The sequence below is a fragment of the Narcine bancroftii genome, chromosome 5 (assembly GCF_036971445.1).
Source record: "Narcine bancroftii isolate sNarBan1 chromosome 5, sNarBan1.hap1, whole genome shotgun sequence".
Taxonomy (NCBI): domain Eukaryota; kingdom Metazoa; phylum Chordata; class Chondrichthyes; order Torpediniformes; family Narcinidae; genus Narcine; species Narcine bancroftii.
In genome coordinates, this window is record NC_091473.1 from 8,132,215 (window position 1) to 8,146,600 (window position 14,386).

The 14,386-nt window shown below is 45.6% G+C and overlaps 1 protein-coding gene across 3 annotated transcripts in view; it reads right to left on the reverse strand.

Moving 5' to 3' along the window:
- The window catches only part of mtmr14 (myotubularin related protein 14), an 89,717-nt gene extending 75,820 nt beyond the window's left edge, over window positions 1-13,897 (reverse strand). For all 3 annotated transcript variants that reach the window (XM_069936666.1, XM_069936667.1, XM_069936665.1), the window contains exons 1-2: window positions 13,624-13,897; window positions 9,800-9,948 (exon numbers count right to left, since the gene is read on the reverse strand). In XM_069936666.1, the coding sequence (XP_069792767.1) occupies window positions 9,800-9,948; window positions 13,624-13,737 (263 nt within the window). In that variant the 5' untranslated portion in view covers window positions 13,738-13,897. The remainder of the gene's footprint in view (window positions 1-9,799; window positions 9,949-13,623) is intronic.
- Window positions 13,898-14,386: the final 489 nt, after the last annotated feature.

The following is a 14,386-nucleotide window of genomic DNA, read 5'->3' on the forward strand; positions in this document are numbered from 1 at the left end:
ATAATGGCTCACATGAATATCTTGGGCAATGTTGAAAAGATCAAGGATTTCAATTTTCTTTACATTAAAGAGTGGAGATGCTAACCAAAAAAAATACTTGAAATCTCTCGAGTTTGACATTTTAAACTGTCTGAAGATTCTGATTTTCACTCAGCTTAGCTTGTGCCTTCACACTCACCTGGCTTGGCACTCTTTCCATTTGTGCTGGCAGAAATGTCAAAGGCATGTCTGACTCAAGACTCCAATCGACTTGAAATGCATGGCATCCCATGGTCTGCTGTGACCATTATACATTTTATAATAACCCAATATTGCATACAAAACTAAGTAGGAAGCACTAAAAGTATTCTGCATTGAATTGATTTTCTCTGCACTTGTAGTGAGGTGCTACTGCAAAGTGAGAGAAGAATGACACACAAACAGGTGTAAGTGAAGTCAAGACTGATTTATTGATCTCCCCAGCCCTGCTTTTATAGACCCAGCTTCCCGCCACTGGGCCTGGTATTCCCGCTGCTGCAGGTGGATGTGACGTCCCCAATGAGCTGGCTTTTAATTGGTCGTGGTTCCCGCCATGCAGGCTCCTAGCCAATGAAGGTCCTTAATGTGCGCAGGTTTTCCACGCTCATCGCGGTAGTCTGCCATTTTGAGTGCCAGTTCGCTTGTCAGGTAGCAGGCTGCTACATTATATTATTATTCTTCCATGCTTCACAACATATTTCAATCAAATAGTGTTTCATTATTAAATGTATTCTCAAGGTGTAAAAAACAAATCTACCCTCCTCGCCCCAATACCCTCCACCACGCTGCCCCCCCCCACCCCCTACTCTGACCTCTGCTTGGTAACCCGTGTCTTTCAATGTGCAAAGTCCACTAGTAAGTGGAATTTATGCTTGACTATTTGTTAAAACTATTCATTGGTGGCCCTGAAAGGCAGCATCAAACCAAATGAATGAACTAACTCCATCATATCAAATTATATTTAAACAAATTTAACAGATTTTCTATTATTACCAGACAAATATTCACTTCCCTTTTTGAAAGATATAAAAATAAATGTGATATACATTTAGTAACTGCCATTTGAACCATTTCATTTCTTTTAACGCTCTTAATACACTCGGTACATTGGTGTATCCGGGTGACATGGGCTCGTAGGCCGAAAAGGCCTGTTACCATTCTATATGTCTAAATTAAAAAATTTTAACTAGGTGAACTCAACCCAAGAGTCAACAACAAGTAAGGATTTAAGTTCCTCCGCACATTGTACTTGTGCACATGGCAATAAACTCTTATTATTCATTGATGACACTTGGAATCCTGAATTTTTAAGCTATTTTGAAAACAACAGAAGAGCAGGTAACTGTCAGGAGAAGGAAAGGCAAGCAGACAGGTACCCCTGTGGCCATTCTCCTCAATCATAAGTACTGTATACTGCTTTGGATTCTAAATGGGGTGGGGGGCGGTGTAGACAACGACCTACCAAAGCCAAGTTGCAGTGACTAGGTCTCTGGCTCTGAGCTTGGCCGTGTGGGCTCAAGAAGGGGAGGAGGAAGAAAAGAGCAGCAGTAATGATTGGGCATTCAATAGTTAGAGGAGCAAACATGAGATTCTGTGGACACAAAAGAGATTCCCAGATGGTTTGTTGCCTCCCAGGTGTGAGAAGGGATATTTGGGATCAGATCCATAGCATACTGAAAAGAGGAGCCAGAAGTTGTGCATAAGTAGGAAAAGGGATGAGGTCCTGAAGGGAAGTAGGAAGATGAAAGACATGACCTCGTGTAGTAATCTCAGGAATACTGCCTGTGTCACATGCCAGTGATGACAAGAATAGGATGATGCGGCAGATAAATGTGTGGCTGTATAACTGGTGCAGGGTTTCAGGTTTCTGGATCATTGGGATCTTTTCTGGGAAAGGTACAATCTGTACAGAAAGGACAGGTTACACATGAGACCAATAGCCTGTGGAGAGGTTTCCTGAAGCTGTTGGGGAGGGTTTAAAGTTGTTTGGCAGGGGGATGGGAACCAGAACAATAGGGCAGAGAATTCAACAGATGGTGGAAAGATTGATGAAATGTGTAGTGAGATTGTGAGGAAGGACAGGCAACGAAGGGAGCATAATTGTAGTAATTTGGAAGGATTGAAATGCAAGTAGTACAAGTGTGGACCTCTTAACATCTGATCAGGCAACGTCTGAACGCAAATAAGTCCATCGATCATGGTCTGATAGTGTTATAATGGAGTTCAGTCAGAAATTCCGATCTGAGAACAGGATGTACGGACGTAACCCAAACTGCAGAAGAGGCAAGGGAAAAGGAAACTGCAAAAGGAGAACAGGTGCAGAAAAGGTTCACTGTCAAGGGGTTAGCCAAATTCTTTGCAGGCCTTAACAGCTTGCTGAAGAGTGCCGAAGAGATGGACGCAAACACTGAATGCTTTTCACTGACAGAGAGGAGTGATCCTGCGGTGTTTGCTGCATATATATAAAAAAAATGAAGAAAAAGCAAACCAGGCAAACAGCACTGGCCACATTCCTGAAGAAGCCAACACCTCCCCAAGAAGAGCCTCAGCCAGGTCCTTCAGGCATCACAGTGACAGTTCATCAATGGAGGTTTATTCAACCTGAAACTCTTCCAGTGGAACACTACGAGGGAGTTGAGAACAGTGATGTGGATGATCCAGACCCTCTGTTAAATTGTGTTTGATATCGGGCAAGAAAGTGTTTACACAAGTTTTTTTTTAAATCATAAGTTCAATATCCCATACAGCTTTGCTAAGTAAATGCAATAATGTCCACATCGCATAACACCCAATTTCGCAGAATTTATCGTGGACATTAAGCACTGCATATCTGTATTAGGAATAAGGGCGATGAGCTTGGTATGTGGAATTACAATGTTGTGATCATTACAGAGACTTGGCTGATATGCAGGTACCGGGGTTTAAATGTTTCAAAAGGGAGAGGATCATAGGTAAAGGGCAGGGGGTGGGGGAGGGGGGGTGCAGCATTATTAATCAGGTACAATATCACAGCTGCAGAAAGGCAGGACATCGTGGAAGGAATGTCAATTGAGTTACTGTGGGTAGAAGTCAGAAACAGGAAGGAAGCAATTGTATTGGGAGTAGTCCATAGGCTCCCAAATGGCCTTTGGGACAGATAAGGTGGTAGATTTTGGAATGGTGCAAAAATGTCAGGATTGTTGTTATGGGAGATATCAACTTCCCAATATTGACTGGTATCTCATTACTGCAAGAGGAATAGTAGGGGCAGAATTTGTCAGGTGTGTCCAAGAAGTTGTGTCCACACCTCCCTGATCTTTAGTATTGTTATGGATTAGAATAGGAGTACACAAAATGGTAAAGTGTTTAACTGGGGAAGAAATAATTAAGATAGAATTAGGCAGGAGCTGGGGAGAGTAAATTTGGAACAGATGTTCTTGGGGAAAATGCACACGTAATGCAGAGTACGCTTAAAGAGACCACTTGTGCGAGAGTCTGGATTGGTTTGTCCCACAGAGAAAGAGAAATGACAGGACAAGGGAACTCTAGCTGACAAAAGAGATGAGACAGCTAGTCACAAGAAGAAAAAAGCATACACAAGGTTAAGGAAGCAAACGCCAGAAAGGCCTCATGAAAATTTGGTAGCCAGAAATGAACTTAAAAAGGACGAAGGAGAGCTAGAAGGGGGAATGAGAAGGCCTTGGCAAGTAGGATTTAGGAAATCTCCAAGGCGTTCTTTGCATGCATGAAGAACAGAAGGATAACTAGAGTGAAGGTAGGGCCACTTAAGGATAAAGAAGAGAACACGTGCCTGGAGGAAAAGGAGGAAGGGGATGTCCTAAATGAATACTTTGCTTCAGTGTTCACCAGAACAAGGGACCTTGGTCAATGTGAGGACAGTAAAACACAAGCTTACGTGCTGGAGTACATTGAGGTTAAGAGGACATGTCGGGTCTTCTCAGATTTGATAGACAAGTTCCTGGACCAGACAAGGTATATACCAGATTACTACAGGAAGCAAGGGAAGAGATTACTAGGGCTTTGGCAATGAGCTTTGCTTCTTCCCTGGCCACAGGTGAGATACTGAAGGATTGGAGAATGGCAAATGTCATTTCCTTGTTTAAAACCCAAATTATAGACCAATGAATTTTATGTCAATGGCAAGAAAACTATTGGGAGGGGATTCGTCAGAACATTTTTTATAAGCATTTAGAGAAGCATTGTCTTCTCAAGGATAGTTAGCATTGCTTTGTGAGGGGTAGGTCCTGCCTCATAAGCATAGTTGAGCTTGAGGAAATGACAAAAGAAATTGATGTTCAGTAGATGTGGTCAATATGGATTTTGTAAGCATTTGACAAGGTCAATTCATTCAGAAAGTCATCTGGCATATGGGATCTATAAAATCTTGGCTGTGTAGATTCATAATTGGCTTGCCTGGAGGTCAGTGACTAGTGGTGTTCTGTAGGATTCTGTTCTGGGACCCCTACTCTTTGTGATTTTCATGAATGATTTGGAAGAAGTGGAAGAACAGATCAGTACGTTTGTAGATATCAATGGCTGCAGGTGTTATGGATATTGGAGAAGGTTGTTGTGAGTTACAACAGGATATAGACAGGATGCAGAGTTGGGCAAAGAAGTGGCAGAGGAATTCAGTGTGATGCATTTTGGAAGGTTCAAATCCATGGATCTCTCAAGATTGCCACGCAAGTTAACAGGGTAGTTAAGGCTTCTGGTACGCTGGGGGATTAAGTTCAAGAGCTGTGAGGTAATGCTGCAGCTCCAAAAAAGCTCTGGTTAGACCATACTTGGAATATAGTGTTCAGTTCTGGTCACCTCATTATAGAAAGTATGTTGAAGCTTTGGAGAGGGCACAGAGAAAATTTACCAGGATGTTGCCTGGATTGGAGATCATGTCTTATGAGGCAAGGTTAACAGAGCTTGGGCTTTTCACTTTGGAAAAAGCAGGATGAGAGGTCATTTAATGGAGGTCTACAAGATTATGAGAGGTATAGATAGGGAGAACAGCCAACAGCTTTTTCCTGGGGCGACAGAAGCAAATACTAGAGAACAACTATTCAAGTTGAAGGGAGGAAAATTTAGGGGAGACGTCAGGGGTAAGTTTTTAAAAAAATCAATACAGAGTAGTGGGTCCCTGGAATGCACTGCCCGGGTTGGTGCCAGAGGGTGGCACAATGGGGAGATTTAAAAGATTCTTAGAAAGGCACATGAGTGCAAGAAGAATAGAGGGTTATAGATGTGAGGAAGGGAAGGCCTACACTCTTCGAGTATGTTTATAGGTCAGCACAATATCATACTTTGTTGAAATGTTCTGGATAAGAAAGAAAAATCAATGTAGTCCTTTTTTGACCACGATGAACTTTTTCAAGTCTCTCAATCAAGATTTCAAATAAGCAAAAATAAACTAAATTTTATTGCAAATATATTTAGTGGTATTCTTCCATGCAGCCTCCCTGCACCTTTAAACTCACATACAATGTTACTTCAGTGTGGATTGCCTGCTGTCTTTTAGTAGAGGGTCTCTGAGGAGAAAAAAGGAAATGCATCAACTTGTCGATATGGCTGTAAACCTCAGAATGGCTGGAGCAATAGGTGTATTGCATACTGAGAAAGCAATGCAAAGTTGAAAATCACCAAGACCCACATCATGACTTTTAGCATCGACTTTCATTGCTAACCATTCTCACACCCTTCTGAAATAGTTTATGGTGTTTTAGTCATCAGCTATTAAGAAAGAATGGCTTTCCTAATCTCTATCCTCTTTACTAAGACCTCCGATGTAATTGTCCAAATACTTTGCAGCTTTCCCCTTGTGTAAGCTGGATTCTTTTCTGGAACAAATAGCAGCATCTACTCAAACCACAATGTACCTCCTATAAGGCAAGGTAAAAACTAGTTTTAAATATGCCAGCCACTCACAGTATTTGTCCCAAGCCAAACCATCTAGCCAAATGAACTGCACAATATTTCCCAAACTAAACCACCCAGACAAATAGATGGTTTATTGACATCAACATGAGCAAACAGCAACTTTGCTCCATTGCGGCTACAGGCAAGGGTTACCATAATTAAACAAAGTGATCGATGATTATTTTTAGGGGCTATCACTTTTAGCCCCCTTGTTTTGTTTTGGGTTTTTTTTGTCAGCTTTGTTGTTGGCAGCAATGAAGAAATGTGGAGAAGTATTCCAGATAGCAAATTTATGCTTCCTCTCAAAGGAAGACCAAGATCAAGTATTAAAAATTACAAAGAACATAATGAAACTTAAAAGAACAGAATGAGCTTTGAGAATAAGTTTCAAATAGTAAAACTTAAAAGCTTCTCTTGGATATATGTTTAAATATGAACAAGAAATTTCCTGCTCTCATGGGATGACCTGTTAATCTATAGAAGTTGGAAACCCTATGCCAAAAAAGCACAGTATTGGGCTTTGCAGTAACAGAAGAGAGTGATCACCCACTGTAGTGCCTACCCGATTATCCATACTCTCTATTACCATACCTAATCGCTACCACTTTTGAACTGCAGTGAACATCAGTGAGCCATTTGAGGGTTGTTACCCCAACCTGATAAAACAGAAATACTTCAGAACATGACCAGTAGTAAAGGAAGCCTATTGGGCCCTTTGGTTCTGCTCTACTATTTATTAAGATGATGGCTGATCTTCTGCATCAGTGACATTTTCCAGCACAATTCTCATATCCCTTGATTTCCTAATACAAGGGTATGCGCCGCTTAATGTCCACGATATGTTCCGTGAAATTGGGCATTATGCAAACACCAAGTATATACTCAGCAAAGCTATATGGGATACTGAAATTGCACTAAATTAAACAATACTATATCTAGATACATAAACCTTTGTATACAAAAGACACAAGTTACACTGTGTTGCGTGTGGGAAGTTGTGGCATACATCCGGTTACGCCCTGTTCTCTGACCAGGTTTTCAGAACTATTAGAGCGTTATGGGACAACGGACATACACGCGGTCAGACGTTGCCCACACGGACATCAAGCCAAGCATACCTGTATTCATATAAAGCTAACAAGGTCTATGTTATTCAAAACAAAGTATTCACGATGGTGCACCACTCCGCTGGTGTGCAACAATTTCTCCTTATTTCACTCCAAAACAGCTAACTCCATATTCTAAAGCAATGCACTCTGGCTCCAAACGCGTCAGGCAGGAAAAGCATCAACACAGCATTTAGCCTATCAAGCCCTTTAGTAATTGAGTATGTTTCAATGAGTTTATCTCACATTCTTCCCAACTCCAGAGAACACATTGCCAGTTTGTCTGTATGGGCAAACTCACCATCCCTGGAGGCTGATGAATCTTTTCTGCACTCCCTCTCTAGGAAGTATAATCCTTTCTTTGGTAAAGAGATCAAAAACACCACAATTTTTATATTGCTTTCAATTTTATTTAATGCACACTATTATAGCTATATTTAAAGAAACAAAGTACTCCCTCGGCTGCAACAATAATTTACATAGACATTGTACAATGCACATGGTTAATTCATTATCAAATTATGACATCAAATAGCACCAGTCCCTGATACCTGGCTTTGAAATCACAGAAATTGAAAGATCATTCTAGTTAACAAAAAGCCAAACAACCTTCTATATACAGCCATAAAAATGGTTGTAACCATGAAGTCAAACTTTAATAATTTGATTCACTGTCTTCTTGATTTTTCTTTTATTTACTTTATTGAACAGAAACAACAGTAAAGACCATGTGAATTTGACAGTTGCCTTCCAGAATGTTGCCTTTCCTGTTCACTTGGGGCACTATTAATAATCTCAAAAGAGATGCAGCAACTCCAACTATGAAAATTCCTAATATTGTACCACCTGGGGTGGGGAGGGGAAGAGGACTCGCGTTGTAAAGAAAATGCACTTGGGGGGAAAAAAAGCTTCAAAATATCTATCTATTTAGTTATTTATTAAACACCGCTGCTGCATTCAGGGAAATTATTCCCAAGTTCCCAGAATGCAGTCATTGTCAAAAGTGAGTGACTCATTCCTGTTCTGAAATTTTACCTGCGGCACCCCTAGACATTAGTGCAGACTGCCTGCGGTCTACACTGAACTGCAGCCGGTCCGCAACATTGAGCTAATGAATACGACATAACAGGTGACATCGACCCATGTCCAGCCTACATAAGTACCGCACGTCAGGTACTTAGTCTAACACACAGCTAAATTTGCACACTGGTCACTCTGTGTGAACGGCCACTCTGGAAGGGAAGCATGAAAATTAACTATGGAAAAAAATAACATTATAAATATGTTAAAAAACATAATTGATAAGTTTTCTTCACTTCTATGTTGATCTACTCATTATCTTACACTTTCTCCAAAGGTGAAATCAAAATGACCAACGTGATTCCATCTTTCACAAAGGACAAATTGGTTGCTTTAAGCAGCTGCAAATGTATCTCGAGGGACAACCTAATCTTTGGATTTAGTGTCAAGAGATTTCACAGTAAGTTCTCAATCTTAACAAATTCAACTTGAGTACATCGGTTCTATTGCGGAGCATACAAATTAACATAACAATTACAGCACGGAAACAGGCCATTAGGCCCTTCTAGTTCCCACCGAACCAAACACCCCTTTCTAGTCCCACCTCCCTGCACAATGCCCATAACCCTCCATCTTCTTCTCATCCATATACCTGTCCAACCTTTTCTTAAATAATACAATTGACTCTGCCGCCACTATTTCTCCCGGAAGATCATTCCACACGGCTACCACTCTCTGAGTAAAGAAGTTCCCCCTCATGTTGAGGCCAGGTTCCCCCAATCTCCGTGCCTTCACTGTACAGCTGCAAAAGCTTCATCAGAACTAAATCATCATTTCCCCCCGACATGATTATTTCCAGTAACTTGTTTTGATCATCACAAGATCACCAATTACAGAGTTATGCCAGCTAAAACTCTACACAAGGGGCTTGTGTAGCCACTCAGCTGATGAAAGGGATAAAAGGTAAAGGTTCCATTATTGTCACGTAGAATGTAGCAGGCAGGAAATTCTTGAACTTTTGTCTCCTGTAAGGAAGACAGCAAGTCTGCCATATAATGAAGCCAACATAATCCAAATAGGCTACACCAAACCACGCCATACAACAGAATAAGGTGCCTCAGCAACATTCAAGCTTAAAACATGCTATTGCAAAAGCAGTTGTGAATCTTGCTCCATCTACTTTAATTCTTCACCATCCACACTATCAATACCATTCCACAATATAGACTAATCTGGAAGTACTCTGGAAAAACACAACAGGGACATAGAAACATAGAAGATAGGAGCAGGAGTAGGTCATTCGACCCTTTGAGCCTGCTCCGCCATTCAACAAGATCATGGCTGATCTTAAAGTTCAGTACCCCGTCCCCACCTTTTCTCCGTAACCTTTAATACCCTTATACTGAAGAAATAGATCTAATTCCCTCTTAAATAGATTTAATGAACCTGCCTCTACTGCCCTCTGTGGGAATGAATTCCACAGATTCACCACCCTCTGGGTAAAGAAATTCCTCCTCATCTCGGTCCTAAATGATTTGCCTATTATCCTCAAACCATGGCCCCGGGTTCTGGATTTTCCCATCCTTGGAAACATCCCATCTGCATCCATTCTGTCCAGTCCTGCCAGAATTTTATAGGTCTCAATGAGATCCCCTCTCAATCTTCTAAACTCCAGCGAGTAATTTCCCAATCACACAAAATGTACATGACCCCAGACTCGTTGAGTATCTTTAATTAAGTTCCATTACCTGTCCTTGCCACCCTCTGTGCTTGCATACTCTATAAAGATAATCTGTCGGGGGTAATGCCCACAAAGTTCTCCATTTGGATTCTGGATCACACTGCACACATAGTCCTTCCTGAACAACTCCAAGCAGCGAGACTCAATCTTGTCTACCTGCAATAAAAGAAACAGTGCAAATTACTTAAGCAGAAAGGTCTGGTCAACACTCATTAATCTACTATCTTCAATTTGGAAATCCAAAGGACAAAGCATTATTCAGACACTTCTAATAACCTCCTATATGAAGGATATTATTGCAAAGGATACCATTCTGCACAACAAAGAGGCTTCATTTTGTTTTACATGTAAAGTAGATGTTTTTCTAGGGGAGTCTGTGTTCACATATTCAACTCAATTACATGAGGCTGCGTCTTTAAAAAAAAGACCTCCACCACCCAGGCCATGCCCTCTTCACTCTGCTACCATCAGGAAAAGGTACAGGAGCCTGAGGACACTCAGGCACAGGGACAGCTTCTTCCCTGTTGCCATCAGATTCCTGAATGATCAATGAACTAAAGACTCTGCCTTACTTTTCGTGGACTACTATTTATATTTATTTTTATATTAGTGTTAATGAATATCTGCACTGTGGTGTTGCCACAAAACACCAAATTTTGAGACTTGCTCATGACAATAAATTCTGAAATAAAAGGGCATTACCTCACAAGGTATTGTCATTTAAAGAATAAACTGAGTTGTAAATGCAAGTTCAAACAGAAGGAAGGTAAAGTGACACACGATTTTTTTTTAATTTAAAAATTAGGGAAATGTACAAGTTTTCACCTTGAAAATAAAAAAAATGCAGTTCAAAGAAAAAGATGTGCAACAAAGTTAAAAGAAATGTCAATATCAAGAATCGGTTCTCATTTAATGCAAAATAAACCTTTATCATTGAAAGTGCTTTATAGGAAATGTTTCACATTCATCAAATGCCAAAGAACTAATTATTTTTGTTATTGTTGCAACTGTTATTCCCAGCGTGGGTTATTGTTGAATGGCGGAAATAAAGGAAATAAGAACAAGAGTGGGCTATCTGGCTGCACAAGCCTGCCCTAACATTCAATCAAATCACAAATGATTTCTCAACTTTGTACCAGGCCTACTTTGTCCCCAATCTTTTTATCTTATGAAAATGTATTCTACTGTATATCAACTTTACTCTTTAATGAGTTAACCTCCACAACTCTGGGTAGAGAATTCCAGAGAATCACCACTCTAAAAGAAGAAACTTACAAACCTCAGCCCCTTGGTCCCGTTCATTCACCCTTACACCTGTGAAAGCGTGGCAACATTTACCTGTGCTTTCTGAACGCCAATGAATACAGACCCTCCTGGTTTGGCATCAAAAACAGAAAACCATATTGATAAAGAGGGTTCACCCGGAAATGTTAACTTATTCCAGACAACTTTGAGTCGACTCTTTTAAACTGCAGTGCCTGAGACCCAAGTGTGAATACTAGGGCAAAGGAGCTTTTAAATTGCAGGGGGGATTTACCCATTATATCTCCAACCCAGCAATTAAAATCCTGCCCCCCCCGCAAATGACGCGTCACGTACTCACCGGAAGCACTGCTGGATGTTTGGATGCTGGCTGCCTGGTGACGCACGCATGCAAGCACTGACATCACCTGAATAAGCTGGTCAGCCATTTTCCTGTTCAAATCAACCATGGACACAGCCTAAGTAAGTTTAACTGGGCTCCCTGACTACCTCTGAGGTAGGCCAGGGACCTGGTTGGATTCTGACAGGGTTGACCAGGTCAGACCCCTTTTAACTGCCGCATAAGTGGGGCACTAAACAGGCATATTTTACACAGCAGTTTGAAAGGGCCAAGAGCATCCATCATTTTCTGTTTGTATTTCAGGTTTCCTCACATCTGCAGTTTTTGTACTAGTTTCATTGAGTTCATGTCTCTGGTTTGAAATCTTCTATTTTGGGTTTGGTTCACGACTGGAGAAGGTTAGTCCAAACTTTTTTTTTTAAATGACTGTAGTAAAACAGACACCATGATTGAAGTAAAAACATGAATACTGGAGAAACCCAGCAGGTCAATGTGTGTCCTCTAAGGTGCTTAGGCAATTCCTGCCAGGAGTAAATCTGTCTGCCTTGCAGCAGGCAAAAAGAAATTTTATGCAATATGACACTGTTTTATTACTATGATAATAAATTGAATCGATAGAGCAAAGATATGCAAGCTCAAACAGAAGGAAAGTAAGGTGACATTAGATTTTAAATTAAAATTGTCAGGAATAGTACAAATTTTCACCTTGAAAATAAAGAGAGAGAGGGGTCACTGCCGCGGGGGGTGGGGAAGAGGGGACGCTGCCGCGGGGGGTGGGGAAGAGGGGACGCTGCCGCCGGGGGTGGGGGGGAAGAGGGGACGCTCCCGCCGGGGGTGGGGGGGAAGAGTGGACGCTGCCACGGGGCGTGGGGGGGGAAAGATGAGAGGGGACGCCGCCACGGGGGGTGGTGGGAAGAGGGGACGATGCCACGGGGGGTGGGGGGAAGAGGGGACGATGCCACGGGGGGTGGGGGGAAGAGGGGACGATGCCACGGGGGGTGGGGGGAAGAGGGGACGATGCCACGGGGGGTGGGGGGAAGAGGGGACGATGCCACGGGGGGTGGGGGGTAGAGGGGACGATGCCGCCGGGGGTGGGGGGGGAAGAGGGGACGCTGCCGCCGGGGGTGGGGGGGAAGAGTGGACGCTGCCACGGGGCGTGGGGGGGGGAAGAGGGGACGATGCCGCGGGGGGTGCGGGGGAGAGGGGACGATGCCGCGGGGGGTGCGGGGGAGAGGGGATGATGCCGCCGGGGGTGGGGGGGAAGAGGGGACGCTGCCGCCGGGGGTGGGGGGGAAGAGGGGACGCTGCCGCTGGGGGTGGGGGGGAAGAGGGGACGCTGCCGCCGGGGGTGGGGGGGAAGAGGGGACGCTGCCGCGGGGGGTGGGGGGGAAGAGGGGACGCTGCCGCCGGGGGTGGGGGGGAAGAGAGGACGCTGCCGCCGGGGGTGGGGGGGAAGAGGGGACGCTGCCGCTGGGGGTGGGGGGAAGAGGGGACGCTGCCGCCGGGGGTGGGGGGGAAGAGGGGACGCTGCCGCGGGGGGTGGGGGGGAAGAGGGGACGCTGCCGCCGGGGGTGGGGGGGAAGAGAGGACGCTGCCGCCGGGGGTGGGGGGGAAGAGGGGACGATGCCACGGGAAGTGGGGGGTAGAGGGGACGATGCCACGGGGAGTGGGGGGTAGAGGGGACGATGCCACGGGGGGTGGGGGGAAGAGGGGACGATGCCACGGGGGGTGGGGGGAAGAGGGGACGATGCCACGGGGGGTGGGGGGAAGAGGGGACGATGCCACGGGGGGTGGGGGGAAGAGGGGACGATGCCACGGGGGGTGGGGGGAAGAGTGGAGAGGAGACGCTGTCGCGGGGGGGATAGTGAGTGGTCGGGGGGCTACTGACAGCCGGTGGGGGGGGGGGGTGGCGGGGGGAGACTTACCAACCGTTCCCCTGAATGCGCAAATCACACACGATTTCCCCTCTTTGTACCAGGCCTCCAGAGCCCCCCCACCCCCGCCCCCCCCCCCCCCCCCCCCCCGCCCGCCCAGTCTTGGTTTATCTTTCAACTGTGTACGACCTTTCCTCGAATGAGTTCGCCTCCAGCGCCCTGGGGACGGGATCAGCCCTGAGGGGAGGAAGGCGGTTCTGCACCTTGTAGTCGGGCTGTGAGTGAGAACTCGGACAAGCCATGTGCCTGGTCCGCTCGGGCTCCGTGGGGCGAGGGCCCCCGCCACCGCGTTACCTTGGGGCCGGCCTCCTTGGCCCGGTACTGGTGTTTGGAGAAATGCTCCATCAGTTCCCCGATCTCCTCGCTCCTGCCGCCCATGCCAGGCCCCGCCAGGCCAGCCCGCCGCATGCCGCAGCCCTCACTCCGCGCGGCCCCCACCGGCCTCTCCTCGCACGGGCCTGCGGCCCATGGCCCGGCCTCTGCGAACGTCCCTTCGCGGCGCACGGCGTTCAAACCCGGCACCGAGCGTCACGGCCGAACGCCTTGTCCCTTGGACCCATGACGTCACCTGACCTCTCACCCCCGCCGCGTCGCACGTCGCCCCGCCCCCTCAGCTGTCAATCCCCCGGGCCAGTGAGCCGTGCCTCGGCGTGAACGAAACCCTGAGATCAACCACCTTAGAAACGATAACTCGAAATAGTGCCCCTCCCGCCAAAGATCGGCGCGGAAGGGTGGGCGGAGCAGTTTGCAGCGCCAGTGATCGGGAGCGGGGTTCACATCCCGCGCTGTCTGTCCGTCCTCCCCAAGGGCTCGCACTGTTCCAGGCGTACCGGGGTTAATGGGGTGTATGTAAACGGGACGGCACGGGCTTGTAGGGCCAAATCGGCTTGCATGCATGTCTGTGACTCACTCTTCATTCAGGAACCTGATGGCAGCGGGAAGAAGCTGCCCTTGTGCCGCTGAGTATTCAGGCTTTCCCCTGATGGTAGCGGAGGGAAGAGGGCATGGCCAAGGTGGTGGGGGTCTTTGAGGATAGAGGCTGCTTTCTTGAGACCCC